General features: G+C 41.5%; 1 protein-coding gene across 2 annotated transcripts in view; it reads right to left on the reverse strand.

Moving 5' to 3' along the window:
- The window catches only part of fam135a (family with sequence similarity 135 member A), a 55,784-nt gene that overhangs the window by 32,791 nt on the left and 932 nt on the right, over positions 1-22,061 (reverse strand). For both annotated transcript variants that reach the window (XM_017700928.2, XM_017700927.2), the window contains exons 2-5: positions 21,020-21,107; positions 13,040-13,166; positions 6,299-6,378; positions 1,990-2,129 (exon numbers count right to left, since the gene is read on the reverse strand). In XM_017700928.2, coding sequence (XP_017556417.2) covers positions 1,990-2,129; positions 6,299-6,378; positions 13,040-13,116 — 297 coding nt within the window. In that variant the 5' untranslated portion in view covers positions 13,117-13,166; positions 21,020-21,107. The remainder of the gene's footprint in view (positions 1-1,989; positions 2,130-6,298; positions 6,379-13,039; positions 13,167-21,019; positions 21,108-22,061) is intronic.

The raw sequence follows: 22,061 nt of genomic DNA on the forward strand, positions 1-22,061 counted from the left end.
CTTGAAATGGGCAGAGCCAGGTTTTGCACTAGGCAATGGTAGCCAGTCACTGAGGGCCCCCATGAACTGAGGGCACTGTACGATAAATATATACACAGCAGGGCCCAAAGTCTCAGAGCTCTAGTGAACATGCTTTGACTTCACGGTCTTCTCTATTTTATACGACATCTTTCTATTGGAAATTATATCTTTAGCACAGCAATCTGAGCAAACACTCCAACCTGCTAAATACTGGCATGAATTTCAGCCTGAAGATGGTCTGTGTCACAAATTTGCTTAAATTTGAAAAGTGACCTAAAAAAAGTACATAATTGTGAAAAATTTGGCCACATTTTAATTGTTAGAACTTTTACTGTTTTTTGGTCAAAATTCCAAATTGTTCTGTTGTTTATCAATCAATCAATCAATCATTTGACTTGTATTATAACCAAGTACATTGAGGATGTACTTGGGGTTACTAGTGTAGCTAGCGTACTCATTTGCAGTGCAGCCAAGCACAAGAACAGAGAAGAGGGATTGAAAAGAATAACATACACTGAAGACAATTTTGGTAAACCACAGGAACAAATCAAAACCAGTCAAAACAAACAAATATAATAAAATGCAAATTTGTATTAAAAAAAAAAATTTTTTTATCCTTAAATGTGGTCATTTTTACTAGTGTATATTTTATTTTGCAATTTATTTTGTCATTTTTCTCTTTTATTTATTTGTTTCTTTTGACTGGTTTTGATTTGTTCCTGTGGTTTACCAAAATTATACACACACACACACACACACACACACACACACACACATACATATATATATATATATATATATATATATATATATATATATATATATATATATATACACACACATGTAGGGTGCATAATAAATGAAAAGAATCCTAGATCTTCAAAGTGGTCTTAGAGTTTTGGACCCCACTCTATTCCAAAAGAAGCTGCTATTTCCGATTATACTGATTATTTCAGTCACTTCAAAACAGCTTTGCACAGCTGAGCAAAGACAAATGAGTACAAGAGATAACTAGAAATACTGAATATATTGATTAGATTTAAGATGATTTCTTTCCCTTTTCGTTTATTTTGCACATCTCTTGTTTATCGGCTCCAGGGAGAATAAACTAAACTAAACCGAGCTAAACTAAAAGTCCTAGAAAGTTATATGGAAGTCAGGGGAGCCAAAACAACACAAATTATGACAGAAATTAAATTAGAGACGGAAACATGTCAAGCACAACTTCTTACATAAACTAAAACTATAAAACTAAACTATTTACCAGCTGAAAGGGAAATTCACAGAATCGAAAATCCCATTTTTTCACATTTTAACTGTACCGGGTTTTCAGAAAGCGGAAGCAAACGGAGCCAGTAAAGTTTCATTCACATGACAAGCCTCACTGCTCAAACCCGATTTTTTGCTCAAATCCGATCTCTTGGTCACGATGGTTCACACTCGTTTAGGTAAGGGATTCAAATCTGTCGTTAATGTGATGAACCAGCGTCCAGAAATGATCCTCATGAGCTCCTCCTACTCAGTAACGTCACGTGACTAAATCACTGCATCATCAGCACAAACTAACGAGCAGAACGAGCTTCACTGAGAAGATCATTAACTCTGATCAGCTCTCAGCTTCATTATTAGAGCCAGACGAAGGACAAAAAGATGAGATGAGCTGCTTTTCCACCGTTTACAGGCAGTCACGCTGAATGATGGCGCACGCGCATTGGGAAAAAAAAGAGCATGAAGTCTGATCAGAGTGTCACATTAAAGTCGTACAGCCATGAATCGGAAACGTATCTAGGACCACATATGAAAGTGGCTCAGTTCAGATGTGGAAAGATCAGATTTGCATCCTCACAGCCCTGAAAACATCAGATCTGAGTCACATTAGGGCAAAAAATCTGATTTGCGCCACTTCAGCCTGGAAACGTGAACACAGCCTAAACGCACTATCTGATACAAAGAGGAAGAACTTCTCACCTTCTTCTCATCCAGCAGCATCTTCACCTTAAATATGAGGACATCATTGACGACTATCTCCTCATTCTTGTAGAGGATCTGAAAGGTTTTGCTGCAGATGACGTCATCCTGCACCGAGGCAGGGAAGGCCAGATCTGAACCTGTGAAGAACGGAGCACATGAGTGAGGCACAGTCTGAGACACAGAACTCCCATTAAAAGCTGCACTTAGGAAGGATTATTAGGATTATCAGCTTCTGCATGAGCTGCTAAAAACTCCTACTCTAGTACTCTTGAATAAAATCAGAGAGGTTTGGAAATCAGGAGGCTGTAGTACTGTGGAGATTTGATAAGGTCAGGGCTGAGGATTCAGGATCCCCCTTGCTTTGCCATGTACGGTAAACATTCAATGTTTTTGTTTCTTTATTTTTATTTTCGACACTGCAGATTAACACGGACATCAAAACTATGAAGGATATGGAAGTATGTAGAAAACAAGAAAGTGTTACAACAAACCAGAATATCGTCGCTGTCCAATAAAAAAACATATATCTCCGTTTTTTTGTGATTTTTACTCTTTTGCATCATTTGAGCTCAGCAGCCGTACTTTACATTGTGTGAAACTTTCATGATGACTGGACCAACAGAAATGCTCCAAAATTGCATAGAATAAAATCTCTTTGCATTAATTTACATTGAACGATAAGAGTGTTTTCGTCCTCTCCTGTAAAGTTACTATTTGAGATGTTTTTCTTTGGACAGCGACGATATGTTGTATACTTTAGATTCTTCAAAGTAGCCATGTTTTGCTTTGATGACCGCTTCGCACACTCTTGCCGTGCTCACCTGGTTTTAATTAACAGGTGAGCCTCATCAAGAGTTCATTTGAGGAACTGCTTGCCTTCTCAATGTGTTTGAGACCATCAGTTGAGTTGTGCAGAGGGTTGGTGCACAATTCTACATTACAGAAGTGCGTTCCTTCATGGTTTTAATGTCAATATTAATCCAAATACATAGAAAATAACAATAAAAATAAAAACACTGAATGAGGTGGTGTGTGCCAACTTTTGACTGAAGTTGTGAACATTTGCAAAAATGTAACTTCTATACAGTCGTGCAAAAAAGCCTAACAAAGGTTCTGTTCGGGTACATTTCTCGTTCATCAAGGTACAAACAGTGTAAATGTTCCCTCAAAGGTTCTGCAGTGGTTTTAAGGTCCGATTGTGAACCTTAAATACGTTTTTCCAGGTGAAAAATTTGTATTTGCACCTTTTCATAACCAAATGTTTTTAAACAGAACAGTAGAACAAAGGCCTGGAGGCGAGGCGGAGTGTGTGGAGTCACTACAGCTTAGAACAGATCATTTCAGTGGGTTATGATTTAGTTATGTTCCCTGACTAAAGGTACCGAGATGGACCCCTGAGGGTTTCACCCCAGCGACAAGTGGGGCACTGCCCCAGTGACAGTACAGTACCTTTATTTCTGAGCAGATTCAAGATTCAAGCTAGAACCACCACGTCTTCACAGATAAACTATTAAACGACACCTCCTGACATGGGCAGGGATCTAGTGAACGTACCTTCTAACACAGCTTGTGTTAAAACGGTAAGTTGAATTAATTACTGAAAAATGAACTTCACCCAAGTTAGAACAGACGTGAAAGAAGAAGAAATACCCTTCTCTGCCTCACACCTATTTCCAAACAAGCCAGTCACGCTTCTTAGCCGAGGAGCCCTATAACTGAGCGTTACTTCTGCTCTAGTTAACTCAGAGAACAAGATTCTAGCACAGCTTTCACTAAGACCATTACACCACGAACTTGAGGAAGCAGAAAGGGACAATCGGCCCTTATATGAAGAGCTTTCTTAGTAAATTTGCTTACAAAAAAATAAACTTTGAACACTTTGTAGTTCTACAGTTACAGACTGTAGTCCACCTGTTTCTCTGATACTCTGTTAGCCCCCTTTTACTCTGTTCTTCAGTGGTCAGGACCCCCACTGACCCTCACAGAGCAGGTACCATTTGGGTCGTGGATCATTCACAGCAGTGCAGTAACAATGACATGTTGGTGGTGTGTTAGTGTGTGCTGATATGAGTGGATCAGACACAGCAGTGTTACTGGAGTTTTAAACACCTCAGTGTCGCTGCTGGACTGAGAATAGTCCACCAACCAAAAACATCCAGCCAACAGCGTCCTGTGACCACTGATGAACTGTGCAGCAGATGAGCTGTCGTCTCTGACTTCACATCTACAAGGTGGACTGACAAGGTAGGAGTGTCTAATATAGCGGACAGTAAGTGTTTAAAAACTCTAGCAGCACTGCTGTGTCTGATCCACTCGCACCAGCGCAACACACACTAACACACCACCACCATGTCAGTGTTACTGCAGTGCTGAGAATGATCCACCACCCAAATGGTACCTGCTCTGTGAGGGTCCACGGGGGTCCTGACCACTGAAGAACAGGGTAACAGAGTATCAGAGAAACAGATGGACTACAGTCTGTAACTGTAGAACTACAAAGTGCAGCTATACAGTAAGTGGAGCTGATAAAGTGGACAATGAGTGTAGAAACAAGGAGGTGGTCAGAACGTTATGTTGATTAATTACAGCCAGTGTTGGCTGCAGTAAACATAGCTAGTGGGCTATAATCAGGCTTGTACTACAATATCTTTATATTACGAATGTCTCTGAACTGCAAAGCCTTTAAACTGAAGCCTCAACAAGCCATGAAGAATGAAACACTTCCATATTCCAGCCATCCACCAAACCTTGCTGTCTCCTAGCGATGAACCACAAACCACACAGCCATCCCCACATGGAGCCGATGGGAGTGTGTAAAGATCCCGTGAGGGGCTGGAGACTCCTACAGCTTACAGTGTGGATCCTAACAGGCCCAAGAGAGGCAACGAGCACAGCTTATGTAATGGTGAGTGCCGGTGTGTGTAGAGATGTGCAGCTTACATAATGCTGAGTGCAGCTCCATAAAGAAGCAGTAACCCATGGAGTGGAAGGGTCTCATATGAGCTGGTCTAGCTGGAAAAAATTCTAACGACACAATTCACCCACAGGCTAATTTCGCTGATAAACTGATGATGGGGATGAAACTGGGGCAACAATTCATGAAGCAATTGCTATCGGCTGTTCTTCGTTTTATTGCTCCACACCTTTTCTGTACTGTAGTTTTCGAGCTGGAGTCATGAAAGTCTGTAGGACTCTAGAGCCTGTATGGCAAAGACTTGCAGTAGACCATGAAATATTACATGAATACATGAACTATTTTAAATGTAAACGTCCCCAGGTGCTCAGTCTTTTAAATATACCTATTTGTTTGAACTAGACATCTGGCGTCCTTTCTTTACTGCACGTTCATTAATAGTTGGGCTCGGTTTCTGAGCTGTTGAGCTTACGTTGGTTGAACTGATTGGTGTGGAATTGAGGTCTAACCTCTGATCCCATAAATCTACATACTGAGACACTGCATTGCCTTTTGTTCTCTATCTGCAGGTAGAAACACAAACTCACACATCAGCAAATCCATCAATGTGTGAATCACTTCTAATCTTAACACACATAACAAATAAAATTAAACCCCCAAAATACAGCAAGAAAGACAGAGCTTTCTATTCGCTAGATTCTTGTTTGAGTTTTCCCGTTCCACCTTAAACGGTGCAGCAGTTACATTCTGGTGCCTGAAACGGCATTTTTAAGGTGGAACCTTAAAAAATAAAAATAAAAATCAAACAAGAAACTGGAAACAGAGAGAAAAAAGGTAGATATCCTAACAGACCTTTTCTACTCTCTGAGAAGAAAATACAGCAAGTAAACAAACAAATAAACAAACAAAAAAGACGTGTGTGGAGTGACGCTTTTTAACTAAGAATTTAAGGCACAACCAAGTTTACGCACATCTAAAACTGAAAACGGCCACAATAACGGATCAAACGCCTCGTAACGTGAGAAATAACCCTAACCAAACAGCTTAAAATCTGAGTAGTGCATGACCCCAAATATTTCAGTCACCTAAAACGTGCAGAAACCTGTTAGACCGTATATTACAATCTCTAAGGACTTTACAAGTCGTGTAGTGAACCCAAGGCTTAAGACCAGCTGCTTCTACCTCCGACTGGATGCGTTATCCACCAGGAAGCTCAGCCAAAGTTCATGTGTACAAACAGCGATTTAATGCAGGACCTTGATCTAGACTTGAAAGTGAAAACCCACCTTTGCCAAGTTAGAATGAAGGTTTTCTAGGCAGGCATGAAGACTGACTCTCTGGCATGTTTGTGTATGAGTCAGAGCGAGAGAAGCAAGGCAGGGCTGGACTTACTTGTGGGATGAAGAAGACTGGCCTCTATTCTGTGAGGGGTCCTCGGAGGTACTTTCATGCTGCCACGTATCTGATAAAACCTGTTAAAGCAAAGAACATTAATAAAGCGGTCGATATAACAACAGAACAGTAACCCAACAATTAGCCTCTGCAAGAGATCCACTCATCAGAAGTGATTTAATTCAAGAAACTATATACATATATATATATATACACATATAAGGCTAAGGCTGGGTGATACAGCTCTAATAAGGTGCGCCGTAATATTTACAAGTTATGATGATATTTTAAAATTATGATGCAATGAAGATTTATTCCACACCTGTGCTGATAAACACATTTCCCCCATTTATACTTTAGAGGACAGCCACTTAATTAAAATTCAAGATCCAGGTAGAGAAAACGTCCTCAAGCAAAGGTCAGAACATCATGATGTCTAACTTGTATCATGATTCAGTGCCATGTACTGCTTGCTGAAGTAGCCTAATAGTTATATCATCTTATACAGCCAACAACTGAATATCAAATCAAATAAAGTACAGTTCAGTGACTCTTCAACAACATTTACTGCCAGTTTTCTCTTTTTAGATCATGTCATGTGAAATAACTGCACTCACTTTCTCCTCTGACTGCTGTTTCTTGCCTCGTCCCTCACTCATTCGAGTCTCAGTGCTCATTGTAACGCACAGATCTGATTGGCTGAGCAGTGTCACGTGTGATATGTAATTGATCTGTGAGTCTCCGGCTGCTAAAGCTACCGTGAAGGCTGGAAAAGTTCCGCCGATTAAAATAGGACCACCTCATCAAAATTAAATAATTATCCGTAGTTTATCAGTTATAGGTCCCGATCCGCATAGGACAGCGTTTGGTTCTGGACTCGGACCACGGTCCACCTGTTAGTGACCTGACCTCTGCTTTAGAGGGTCGCTGATGGGCTGTGTGGGAGCTCACAAGTTTGTGGCACTGACAAAAAAAAGGGGAAAACCATCAGAGCAAGGTAAAAACTCAGAACCAGTTCTTCTACACATGGCTCAGACGTTTGTAGCCCAGTTTGAGCTGCTTGAGCTGGATGATTCCCAACTAGTTTCCCCTCGTCTCCCTGACTATTGGCATTGAGTGTATGATTCCATAGAAGAAATCATGAAAGGAAGAGTGAAAGACCCCTTATTAGCCATTCTGGGACACTAGCCAGACATTGCGGCATGTAATAAACAGCGACATTTGCTACGGATGTTGATGGTAGCAGCAAAAAAGAAGGAAAAAAAAAATGCCATCACAAGGAACTGGTTTAGAAAAAAGCCCCCAGCCCAACAGGGACGGTGGTCGATAATGAGGGAGATTTATGCAACAGAGAATAAAAAAAAAACCTAAGGTAGAACTAGTTTGCTACAACACACTAATTTTATAAAATCTCAACCCATGTTCATTTAGGTCCTGTCATCATTTATTTAAACACTTCTTTTTTAGTATTATTTCTCATCATTCTGAAAAAGTGAAACTTTTTATTTTGCAATTTCTGTAAATGTGTACTTACAATAAAAATGTAAAAAGTTGAGAAAAAAAAAAGTTCCTGCACTATCAAAGGTTCTTTTAGTAAAGAAAAAGGTTCTATATAGAACCAAAACCGCACTAACCTTTGCAAGATTAAATGGCTCTTTGTATTATGAAAGAATTTTTCCTACTGGATGGAAAATGTGCAAGAACACGTTACAGATGTTTCTATATAGAATCTTTTTATTGATTTATTTATTTCATGCCCAAAAAGTTTTCTTCTATTGTTAAAAACCTGAAATGGGTAACACCATCTACCCTCCACGCTGCAGAGCGGGGTTCGATGGCCTGGCCAAGCACCCTACAGTATACCGATCAGAGTCCTTGGGCAAGACTCCCAACAGTACGCACACCTACCTCTGTAATATTCAAACGGAAGTCGATCTGAATAAGAGCGCCAGCCAAATGCCGTGAATGCACCCAAGAAGGAGAACACCGCACAACCCTAACACCAGCCACCACAAATCTCTGTACCGTATACAGACATCAGGAAAGTGCATCTGGTAACAAAGGATTGGGATCATAACATGGGACCAATAAACTGACTGGCTCTTTTACAGAAGCCTAACAGGAAGCAAACTAATCGCTCAGGTTAGTGGATATAAAAGCACGCAGCCCAGCACTGAACCGCTCATGAATGAGTAATCAGCACTTTCACATCACGACACTTAACCGCCTGCTCGGTTCACTTCCCAAAATCCGGAAGCTCGGCTTAATGGCAGACTCGGTCTGAAACTTACAGTTCGTCTTTCATTTTCTACAAAAGGTGCTCAGAGCTCAAAGCTAAACCCTCCTATCGAGTTCCAGGGCAAGATGGACCCTTTTCAGGTTTCAGTGTTTCTAAAATATCACACTTTACTATTATTAAAGAACCTTTGAGAACCATTTTTTTGTAAGAGTGTATGTTCTAGAACGTCATTTAGCTATACAGGTTCAAACGCCATCTGCGAGAGTATCCGGTATGAGAACATAACCGGAGAGCTAACTGCAGTCAGGGGTCCGAGTCAGAAGAACCGCTGGGACTGCTGTAGCACTCAGACACGTTGCATTCCTCCACGCTCTGCCCTTCCTCTGCACTGGCGCTTAGCGGAATAAACCTGAAAATCTACATCGCATCAGGCAGAAGCCCATTCCACTCGGCCTCTTAACTCCTTCCATGCGCTGCCAACGGAGGGGAAGCTCAGAGGACAGAAACAGGTTGTACCTTCTGAGGAATATCGGATAATCTCAAGTAAACAAGAAGAGGGAATGATCAGAAAAAACAATGCTTAAGTCGGAAGACTGACTGCAGAGCAGGAAGAATGTGTAACAAGCTGGGAACTCTGAAGGAGGCCACAGCTCATTTCCTGACCGACAGCTGAGCAAACCTTGGGATCAGGGCGACAGTGTCGGCTGCACGGAATGTCATCTGGGGGCTGTGAACTGCAGAGTTAACAGCTGTGCGCAGGTCAGCGCTGAATGAGGGATGGCCCCACGCTGCTGTTTATTCTCTTCTTTATCTCCTTCTCAATGAAGGGTTCAAACGATCACCTGATGCCCCCAAGTAGTGGTCTGCACTCCTGTGGATTCCCACAGGACCAACAAGACTCGCCACAATAACTTGTGCTGGACCAATTTTTAGTTTTCACTTGGCAGCGGGTGGGAAACCAGCCCACTGCAGGCAGGGGCGGGACAAAGCAAAGAAATCCCGCAAAAGAATGAACAGCCTAAATAAAGTATAAGTAACTAAATTATATATGTGGCTATAACTTAAATCATATATATGTACATATAAACAGTACAAAATTGACAAAAATAAAACAATTAAAATACATCATGTCATTCTAAAGAGTTACAAAGCAACAGACCAGTCAATTCACAGGCTTATGCACGGCGTGACCACAACGAAAGGCTGCACGGGTGAAGCGACAGAGTCCTCGACGCCGCACTAAAGTGCTGTGGGTGAAAAACGATGAAGCCCAATTTTTTTTTTCCCGTCCTCTTCACTGCAAATTACAATAAAATAAGCCACGAAAATCAATGAGAAGTTCACAGAAAACTATAAAAACTTAAAAACACTATTTTTGTATTTAATTTAACTCATGATGAAATACCATTGGAACATTCTGTGCTGCAGACAGGTTTCCTGGTTGGTCTACCAGGCTTAAAATTGCGCCTAATCACAAGTTACAATGGAGTCGAGGATAAACCAATATGTTGTGTGCTCTAATCAATTTTACTTCTTTTGCACAGAGTGACCGATGTGACCAGCTATCCATCTGGAAAAAGGAACATCTGTATAACCTTTGCGCTGCTCTACTCAGTCTTACGGCCACAGCTTCCCAGCAAAACACCAAAAATATCTGCTCTGTGGTTTAATTCCTGGTCTTGTTTTTACTGGGTATAAAAGCCGTTTGGTGGAGTTACTCACAGTGAGCCTGATACCCACGACTGCTCTGTTACTTCAGTAGAGAATAATGTGTTCCATCGGACGTGCTGGAACAGTGTGGGCAGGACAAAACGTTTCGGTTGCGGGTGAGAACGGGACAAATGACTCCGATTTTCCGAGGGTGTGGGATGAAATCTTGCGGGAGCGGGACTAAAATAAAAAGCCCCACACAGACCTCTACTCCAAAGTGCTAAGTCAGACGTATCCGAGTACGTTCGATGTTGTGAACAACGTTCTAGATATTGCCTTCATTAGCTTTCTTATCCAAACATTATCTCACTGAGGAAAACCAGTCTACTCTAACTTGAGCGTCTTGTTAAATTTCGACAATTACATTGCTTGTTGATAAGAGGTGAGAGATCATTCAAAACGCTGTGGGACAATAAAGTCCTTTTACACTCCCAGTGAAGGTATCTTGCTCACCACATGGTTTTTTCAAATGTTGAAAATGTGGCATTATCTTTGCATTTTTGTGTGTTTTCTCCGTTCTAATTTTTGCTAATTTTCCCCATCAACACAGTCGTCTCTGCTGTTGACATGGCAACAACCAAGACGACTAATCGGCTGTGTTGGCAGCTCAAACTGCGCTACAATCGTCCAAACTTAACATTGAAGAACTAAAGGTTTTAGATCCTGAATGAAGCTCTATTCACTCTTCCAAAGAACAAAGCAGCCCAGTATCACCATCAGCCCATTTTGTGTTGAGTTCTTAAGTAGATCTTATTTACATTTGGCCTGTTTGTTTTGAGCTTTGTCAAATGTGCAGTTGTGCGTAGCTGTGAGCGAAAGAGTTCAAAAAGTTTGTGGTTCGTTTTTATTTCACCCTGTTGTACCACATGGTTATTATAACCGCATTTATTAGTAGATCACACTACATACAAAAAGTGTCCTCCATGGCTCTCAAACGAGTCACTGAAACGGAAAGGGCCGTTTTTGTCTGTGAAAGCCTTTGAGGCCCAAACCAAGCATAATTAAATTAAAGGACTCAATCCAAGCTAATTCATAAAGGCGAACCAGACTCACTGGTCAAGCAGCGTACGATCTTTGACAAGAAACTTTAAACAGTCCTGTCTAAGAAACAATAACAAGTCCACAGATATAGATTTTCTTCAGAGATGTACAGAAACTGCCTCATAAATGAGGAATCAGTTCAGTGGGTTTCTCTGATGCACAGAAGTGGAGAGCATCAAAACCGGACGCATCATGTTCTGAGATTTAGGCAAAACATCATCTTGAGCAATCCAACTATGCAAGTATCCTTCGAGAAGGGTGCAGCAACTTCCGATTAAACAAAAAAAAGACTCTGAAAACGAGCCTCACAGATGGACAGAGCACAGTTAAAGGAGACGTGGCGAACAAAACTGCACTTTCCATTCACATCTACACTCACCGTCCATTATATCAGCTCCACTGACCACATAGTTCCACTCTGTAGTTCTACAATCACAGACTGGACCCTCACAGAGCAGGTACTATTTGGGTGGTGGATCATTCTCAGCACTGCAGTATCACTGATGTGGCGGTGGTGGTGCGTTAGTGTGTGTTGTGCTGGTCTGAGTGGATCAGACACAGCAGTGCTGCTGGGGAGTTTTTAAACACCTCAGTGTCGCTGCTGGACTGAGAACCAAAAACATCCAGCCAACAGCGTCCTGTGACCGCTGATGAAGGACGATGACAACACCAACTGTGCAGCAGCAGATGAGCTGTCGTCTCTGACTTTACATCTACAAGGTGGACCGACAAGTTAGAAGGGGACATTGAGTGGACACTGTGTTTAAAAACTCCATCTGCACTGCTGTGTCTGATCCACTCGTACCAGCACAATACACACTGAGACAGCGCCACCACCTCAGTGTGACTGTGTGGTTTCTGACACTGTATGACATGTACCAAAAAAAGTTTGAAGCAAGCTTCTGGCTGACCAATCACTTTATCTAATTACATGGTTATTAATTACACTGGTCTAAGCATTTAAATCACTCTTCACGTGGTCACTTGGGTCCATTTGGATTTTGGCCATACGCTGTTCATTATTTTTTGCCCTGGGGATCCATAAACATCATTCAAGTTCCCATATTATCTACAGCAGAGGTGTCAAACTGGGTTCCTTCTGGGTCGCAGCTCTGCAGAGCTTTGCTTTTCCCCTCTTCTAAAACTCTGAACTCATGAAAGTCTTGCTAACGAGCTGATGAGCTGAGGCAGAATGCTGAACTCTGCAGTGCTGAGCTCTGACACGTGATCTTCAGGGCGTTACTGCAGAGTCATTACCATTAGATCTACGTTCCACAGAAACATGCACACCCGTTTAACTCGCATGAATAAGCAATATCGTTAAGGCATGTCTGAGCCCAGCAGTAATTAATCACAGATCAACTCATGATTAGCCCGAGTGTCTATGACAGGCATGGCTTGTTTTATAATCAGTCACAGCCTCCACCACAAAGCGTCACTGTTGTCAGAGCAAAACCTCAAATCTCCAAAATGGTAACTTTACAGAAGAAGGAAAAAACATACTCTACTTATAATGTAAGTCAATGGAACCAGACGGCTTTCCAAGCCATTCTGGGCCATTTCTTTTATTCCATTTATCAAGAAATTTACACACAATGTAAAGATCAACAAGGACTTTCAAATGATGTCAAAAGCTAAAAATTGACAAAATTTTGTTCTGACAGCAGTGACGTGACATTTTCTAGAGTGTTGTTAACAGCCAGGGAGAGGAAAGTCGGGGGGAGGTGGCGGGCGGTGGGGGGCAGACTCACCCTCTCTGGAAGAGATCTACATTGTAGAACTTATGGAGCTCCACAGAGAACTCCACAGTGGCCTGGACCTCACTCATACTGGCTTCAGTGGTGGAGCAAGGCCAGCTTCAGATCATCTGCAGCATAACTGTGGAGGAACACATACAGGAAATAAGTACATCCAGCACCAGGCAAGAGCAAATAAGTCTCTAAATAGTAATGATAATAATAACAATAATAATAATAATAACAATAATATATTTATTTATAGAGCACTTTTCATAGTGGCAGCTCAAAGTGCTTTACAGAAAGGAGAGATAAAGCTTTACAGTAATAGAAGAAGCTTGGAGTATTCATTAAAATCATATACAATGACAAATTAAAAAGATCTCATAGTATTTTAGATGTTTACTTAACACGCACACTGAGCTTGACTGCTTGAGCTCCACAGTTTAGATCTGGCATGTCACAGTGGTGACGTTCTGGCCCAAAGTGCTGTGGAGATCAGTGTTTACCCTCAACTAACACACTGAAGTCAGTTCATGAAGGCCTTGCTTATCAGCTGATGTGTTCATGAGGCAGTGAGTTGAATTTTGCCACCAGGACTGGACCCTGACATACGGTTTAGAAGCAGAATAACAAAGAGTGTATTTTACGGAAGGTGTTTGCAGAAGGTCAGAATCTGCAGTTCTGAGATCATAAACAGACAGACGATCAGGAGCTTTAAGGTCGTTTAGAGCTTTAAAAACCAGCAGCAGAGCCTTAAAGGATCTCTCTAAAGGATCCAGGCCGTCAGTGCAGTGTGTCAACGGGGTGACGGGAGTTTACAGGACAGTTCAGTGCACAGTTTATTTCCAAGCCTTCTGTTCTATCTATCACACCTGATAATGAGCAAGCAGATCTTTATTTTTATTTCATATTAGGGGTGGGCAATATCGGAGCAATAAGCAACGAGAAGCTGTGTGTTACTGCGACTTTATTCAGAGAAGGATGACCTTAGGCAAGACAAGAGTGCCTAATATGGGCAATAATAAGATTAAGAGACACTTTTTAATCCCACCTCCACATTTAACCCATCCGTGAAGTGAAACACCACATACACACTAGTGAATACACACACACACTAGGGGGCAGTGAGCACACTTGCCCAGAGTGGTGGGCAGCCCTATCCACGGCACCCGGGGAGCAGTTGGGGGTTAGGTGTCTTGCTCAAGGACACCTCAGTCATGGACTGTCGGTGCTGGGGATCGAACCGACAACCTTCCGGTCACAGGGCCTAACCTCCAGCCCAACCACACAACTGCATGACTGTTCATAAAAAGAGTGGCCAACTATTCTCTATTCTAAAAAAAAAACTATTTTATCATATTTTGAGTTATTATTACTAGTATTATTATAGTTCCTTTAAAGTTTGGTATTGTTAATAAGCAACCATGGATAACTGAATAAGAAGAGCATTCGGTCAGCCTGCACTGCAGATAATGAACTTTGTCGTATAAGAATGAACATACGACCGCACCGTTTAATGCAAAACCTTCTAAGCACTTTTTGGTGATTAAATCACCACCATGAGTCTTATTTAGCACCAATCCAGTGGCGCCCTCTTCTCACACTGGGGCTGGATTTCAAACAGCTCCCTGCTTCCTACAGAGCGCAGTACGTAGGAGTTTAAGTGTATTTAAGTGACCTTAACTCTGAAGCCTTGGTCACCAGCCTCCTCCTGTATTTTCCACATCCAACCCAAATTAAACACACCTGACTCAGCTAATCAAGAACTTCTGAACGCAGTAACAGTAAAGTGGAAGGTACTGCTGGTAACGCTTCAAAGATAATCTTTCAGTTCATTCTGTTTATACTCAAAATTTATGCAGTTAATTTTGGGCCAAATGTTTCAAATAAAACTATAAAATCAAAAAGCTAATTGTTAAATATAAAAATGTCCAAAATGTTAACTCTAACTTTGTTAAAGATTTCTATTCATTTACAATCATTGTGATATAAATTTATTGGACATTTGGCCAGTTCTACTTTCAATTTTTCCTTTTTGCTGATTTTGCTGAGACGTTTTTCGCTCCTGAAAGGATTAATAAATTAATAACCGCATCGCCTTGGGAAAAATCTGCTCTTAAAGCAGGCTGTCTTAGTTTTTGAAGATCTGTAGCTCCTTGCAGAAGAAAGTTGTTGGAAAATATAAAATATATATATATGTTTCAAATACAATTTTTTTTCCCCACAGATTTCTACTCAGATTTTGCTGAAAGTTTTTTGTTTTTTTTTATTTGCTGATACTGATATTTTTGCTTCTGAAATTTTTCTGAAATTTTATTTATCACTCTTTTCTGTTACGCTAATATTCAATCGGCCACGTACAACATGAAATCAGTCTCTGATTGAGAGCCAGATTTATTCAGTGTTTCAAAATGTGAGCAGGAGAACAAACACACCCTACAGAACATTTCCAGGCCCAGAAACCAAATTCCTGAATTCCTTAACCAGGATTTTCATGACTGTACATGCTGTCCTGAGCATGGCTTATGTTCAGTATTGGACACCAATCTTAGGGTGTCTCAGGAGGAAAAAAACAATTTAGTCTAGACTTGGACTTAATCTGGATCTGGGAAACTGGGAAAATTCACCCTAAATACTGTTATTGCTGGAAAACTGGGAGTGTGTCATATACAAAAAAGGGGAATGTGTCATATACAGTTCTATAGGGCACATACCGCTCCATTCCCACTGGTAATTGGCACATCACTTTACTCCTAATTTGCATAAACCTTTACCTGCTCCCACTTTATGTTGCCAAAGATTGCGCCGTGTGCTCTGTGGCGTCGCTGCCGCTATGGCCGCAGGGTTAATGTTCCTGATAAAGGAACGACTGCAGAATGACGCACGCCTTCATGAGCCATCGTTACCTGAGGTAAGTTGTCTAACTTCCATTTCTCAGTGACAGACCGACGGACTCATTTAATGTCAGTAGTCTCAGACTGAGGTGGCCAGCAGCTCCTCGAATTCTGTATTGCTCAAAACAAGACCCAAGACTGTTTTTGTATACAGAAGCCAATAAAAGACCACCTTTTAAAACACATTTAAGCACAACTATTTAAATATTATCACACCTGTTATAATACTATTACAACATGAGCTTACAGGGAAAATATTTCAGCAATTAACGCCATATTTCAGATGACAAATCTCTTTTTTCCACCCATTTTTGGTGTCCACATCATTGGAGCGCCAACGTTTGCCCCCAGTTATAATTACTTTCTAAAAAAAGTAATTCTGGAGATCAGTTTCTTGTCAAGGTGGCCACAAGAAAAGAAAGAGTTTTTCTTTCCCTTTGAAAATCCACAAAAGCTACAGCTAAAAGTAGAGACACTAAAACACTAAGATTTACAAGAAAAAAAAAAAAGTAATCATGCAACATGCTAATGCACTGTGTCAGCTCTATCTAGCATCTAACAGCATGGCAAACACAGGTGATACCATAGCAACCACCTGGGATACCATAGTATTCAACATCCTAGCAACCGACTGGGACACCATAGCATCCAATACCCTAACAACCACCTGGTATTCCACAGCATCCAAACACCCTAGCAAACACTTGGGATACCACAACATCCACTATCCTAACAAACACATGGGATACCATAGCATCCAATATCCTAACAAACACTTGGGATACCATAGCATTCAACACCCTAGCAAACACTTGGGATACCATAGCATTCAACACCCCATCACCCAACTGGGATACTACAGCATCCACTATCCTAGCAAACACCCGGGATTCCATAGCATCTAATATCCTAGCAAACACCTGGGATACCATAGCATTCAACACCCTAGCAAACACTTGGGATACCAAGTGTTGGGAAAACAAGCACTGCTCACTGCTGCTCATCGCACTCTGACTGGACCTCATGTGATGTTCACTGTCATGGTAACGTTTACTCTAAGCGGGTCATTTTGCATCGGATTACTTGCAGTCAGCATGTAAATGAAGATTTTCCATCAGACTGCTGAACAGAGTGAGCATAAACACCTCAGTCTGAATCTGTAATCCGACTGTATTCAATGCCTGTAAACACTGACAGTGTCATTAGACCCCCAACACAGACAAACCTCTGCTTCTTTGGTTACTGCACTCTAAACATGACGGTGATGTTTCCAAGGACAATAGGATACGTGGAACTTTAGCAACAGGTCCACTTTTAGGATCTTCCAACAGGATCTGCAAGAATATCTGGTTACATTGGAGCTCAAAACCACCATTGGGGAGAACTCTACACTTGTGCCCCTGCTGAAAGCTGAAAAATCAGTTGAAAATGCTTACTCCTCCACTGTGGCAGGTCACTGAGAGGAGGGGGCAGTGGGCCATGGAGGGAGCAAACCCAGAGTTCCCCTAAAACACCCTCTCTTTGATCCAAATACAAGAGGAGCAGCAATACGATTCCAGCTGAGAGGTATGCAAACTCAGCTGCAGTCCAGTGCTGTAAATAACACGCCTTTCCTAATTGGCTGGCCAAACATAGAAGGAGAGGCACGATGAGAAAGGAAAGGCAATGAATCACTTCTCCAAAATAGCCCGAAACACAATATCTGAGCCTGATTTACAGTACGAGGTATAAAGATATAAATCGCCCAGAAGCAGCTCTGCTCGGTCTGAAAAAGGTGCTGTGCAGGTACATCTTACGTTCCTATACATACACTTACCCAAAATAAGCTGTTCAGAGAGAACGGGTATGTGGCTCATCGACATAACTTGCACTATTATTTTCCCAAAAGAATAATTTAATAAATACATGACATAACAAATTATTAAACAAAACCTTGTTCACGTTCAACTATTGTCAGTGTATCCGTATAAAATTAATTTTAGCTTCTTTTTGCCTCCAAAACATCCAAAGATAGCCACGTTTACATGCAGCCTGATAATCCGTTAAAAATCCGACTAATAGCTCAATCGGAATAGAATACGTCCACGTAAACACCTCAATCGGAATAGACTAATCCGATTGAGGCCAATCGGAATCCAATTTCTATCCAATTGAACGAGGTGAGTAAACCTCTAAATAATCCGTTAAATAGAAGAATAATAGCCGTGTAAACGCCTGAATCCGATTACACTCCAATCAGAACGTGTAAGAACGTTCTGCGCATGCGCGTCGCATCATAGCGAAAGGTTTATAATGTTCAGCATGGCGGAGCAGAAACTGGTCAGCAGAGGAGACGAGGTTTATACTCTGAGCTTTAAAAGACGGCGGCGGGACGGACATCCAGCTTATGTGTCTCAGAGCGCGACGTCTTCTTTTATAAGTGCATGTGAAGGACGTTTTTCTGAGCCTGACGTCAGTTTAAAGCAATTAAAAACACAAGCACTGCTCACTGCTGCTCATCTCACTCTGACTGGACCTCACGTGATGTTCGCTGTCATGGTAACGTTTACCCTAAGCGCTACTCCAGGCATGCGCGTCATTTTGCATCGGATTACTTGTAGTTGGCATGTAAATGAAGATTTTCGTCAGATTGTTGAGTAGAGTGAGCATAAACACCTCAGTCTGAATCTGTAATCGGCAAAAATCTCTGCATGTAAACACAGCCATTATCAGGTGGTGCAACCGTCCAGCCATATATGCTGGTAAGGTAAATCATGACAAAAGCTAATTAGGTTAAAAAATTCCAAATTAAATATTTTGGCATGACTATGTTTGAAAGCTTTTAAATAAAAACCATGTAGCAAAATAAGGCACTGTTAAAAGAGCTCAACTCACACAAAAACTTATCTGCAAGTTTTTACTTCCTTAAATGTCACAAAGGACTTTTATTTTGACATGCGTGTACAAAAAAAGGGGCCAGGGCATTGCATCACTAGGATGACTCCAAGTGATCTTCATGGTGCCGCACCAAGGTCACAGGTTTAGTAAGTGTGTGATGTTTGAGTCGTGGTCAGAACGGTTCTGTTTACCATGTCAGGTGGTCTGACCTCAGGAGAACCATGAAAACGTGGAATTATTCTAATCACGTTTATTTATTTGATAAAATGTAAGTATAAACTCAAGCTCAATGACAAGTGTCTAAGCAGATGCCTGTTCAATTTGAAATTAGTCTGAAAAGTCAGGCGGTGCAACTAGTGGGTCAGATGGAGCATCCAAGACTGGCACAGCTTAATCACTAAAACGGGCAACTAAAAGCTTTGATAACACTCACTCTAATTAGAGCTCGACAAACTGCAGATAAAAATGCAAATTAATACGCAGATAAAAAAGGGCACATCATCCATCCATCCGTCCATTTTCCAAGCCGCTTCTCCCTCAGGGTCGCGGGAAAGGGCACATCATGTCTGGTTCAATTTGATTTTAGATTAAAAACTGCATCTGTGAAAACCTTCTACTTGTAACTTTTCACAACTTGATTTAAAACGGAATAATGAAATAAAAAGCCTAGAAACGAGACGAGATTTGTGAAGTCGATAAAAATTGAAGCGCACGGTTTCAATGGAACATGGTACAACTATGATGTAAAAGTACTGAAGACGTTCCTTTGAGGGTTCCGCCCCAGTGATACGGTTGATATGCAACCCACAACATCTGACTGATCAATGAGTAAGGAACACAGCCTCTGATTGGTTGACAAGCTCAACCCAAGGCATCACTGGATGTCTATTAGCAACAACAACAACAACAACAACAACTTTTCCACACAGAGAAACGCATACATATTCTAAAGTAATAAATAATCTCAGATGATGTTCAGTTTTGGATTTGTCATTATGGGTTTATAATACAAGGCAGGATTACAGAGCTTCTCAGAGGGATACGATCTCACTCGAGCCTCGCCAAAACCGCCAGAACCGCCAGAACCGCAAAATGCTAGCCTTATAGGAAAAACATTAAAGTAAGCATGTGGCATGCAGCGTTCCCAAGATGTTTATTCTTTTATGTCACTCAATCAATCAATCAATCAAACTTTATTTAGTCTCGGAGAACATTGAGGGTGCCCCTCATTTACAATGTTGCCGAGTTAATACAGAGAACATATCAAATGATAAAAGTAAAGTAATAAATGAAGACTCGAATCAGTTAAGATACAAAAATACATTAAAAAATACAAAAACAAAAAATTTAAAGCATACATAAAATGTAAAGGTTAATCAAATGAAATCAAAATAAACGAGGAAGATAAGAAAAAAAAACTAATAAACTTATTAAAATGACCAATATTAATAAAACAATGTATGTATGATGCCCTTTGATATCGTGTAAGACATCGTCGACCCGAGAAGGTCCAACGCTGCCAAACAACGACTCTGATTATTGGAGCAAACGGAAGATGGACCTTTTTTTTGAGTCTCCTAAACCGCTGACTGTGGTCGTCTGGTATTACCGGATAGCTCCAGCCCACAAGCTGCTGGACAACGAGTGACTCAGGCTTATTTGCATGAGCACACTGGTGCAGCGTCCGCAACCATGAGTCGAGAGAACTTATCGAAATTCCTGTTTGTACTCGCAAACACGACGACGGCCGGATCACTTAACTGACACTCAGCGTAAGTGGTGCGTACGGCTACTAGACAGAATAAGTAGCTCCACGATGACAGGACTTTCTGCCTCGGAAATCACAGACAGGGCTGTGATTAATGCACTGAGCCTGTCGAGCCTTCACACAACACAAAGGAAAAGACGGTGTCAGGAGCGCGGTAACTACAGCGACGTTCCCCTGTTCAGCGCTCAGATAATGTTCTCCCCATTTCTCAACCTGCCTTATGCTCAGGTTCTTCAGCGCCCTGCCTCCTGCCTACGAGGCAAGCCTAAGTTGCAAGAAGCGACTCTTGAGCAACACAGTGGACGAGCCCTCAGGCGCTCCTTTTACCTTCCTGTAGGCCTAAGAGCGTGGAGTCCTCCCACAGAGAAAGAACGTTCTTAGACTAAAAGAGTCTAAAACAATCCTCAGAAGACATGCAGGAGCACATTCCAGCATTAAAGCAATCATATTTACCCATCTTCGCTCCTTCTGCTACTGTGTCCTCCACTCATACTCGAGAAAACCATCGTCAGCTGCTGAGATCATAGATACGCACTTATTCCTAGAACACAGGGAGAAGGGAAAAAATAAGGCCACCATGTAAAAACAAGCCGAATAATATTAGTTTCACATTTAGTCAGCAAACTGAGCTACAGCATATATGACACACTGATCAGGCATTACATTCTGACCGCCTCCTTGTTTCTACGCTCATTGTCCAGTTTATCAGCTCCACTTACTATATAGCTGCACTTTGTAGTTCTACAGTTACAGACTGTAGTCCATCTGTTTCTCTGATACTTTGTTAGCCCCCTTTTACCCTGTTCTTCAGTGGTCAGGACCCCCATGGGACCCCCATGAACTCTGATTAAGCATATTTTTAATGAGTGTAGAACCACCGCCTTTACTAAAGACCCATCTTTAGGGAACGTAGATCCACAGCCTTTACTAAAGACCCATCTTTAGGGAACGTAGATCCACAGCCTTTACTAAAGACCCATCTTTAGGGAACGTAGATCCACAGCCTTTACTAAAGACCCATCTTTAGGGAACGTAGATCCACAGCCTTTACTAAAGACCCATCTTTAGGGAGCGTAGATCCACCGCCTTTACTAAAGACCCATCTTTAGGGAGCGTAGATCCACCGCCTTTACTAAAGACCCATCTTTAGGGAGTGTAGATCCACTGCCTTTACTAAAGACCCATCTTTAGGGAGCGTAGATCCACTGCCTTTATTAAAGACCCATCTTTAGGGAGTGTAGATCCACTGCCTTTACTCAAGACCCATCTTTAGGGAGCGTAGATCCACTGCCTTTACTCAAGACCCATCTTTAGGGAGCATAGATCCACCGCCTTTACTAAAGACCCATCTTTAGGGAGCGTAGATCCACTGCCTTTACTAAAGACCCATCTTTAGGGAGCGTAGATCCACCGCCTTTACTAAAGACCCATCTTTAGGGAGCGTAGATCCACTGCCTTTACTAAAGACCCCTTGAGCCATCTGTTTGAGTGTAGA

This window comes from Pygocentrus nattereri, chromosome 22, assembly GCF_015220715.1.
Source record: "Pygocentrus nattereri isolate fPygNat1 chromosome 22, fPygNat1.pri, whole genome shotgun sequence".
In the NCBI taxonomy this organism is placed as follows: domain Eukaryota; kingdom Metazoa; phylum Chordata; class Actinopteri; order Characiformes; family Serrasalmidae; genus Pygocentrus; species Pygocentrus nattereri.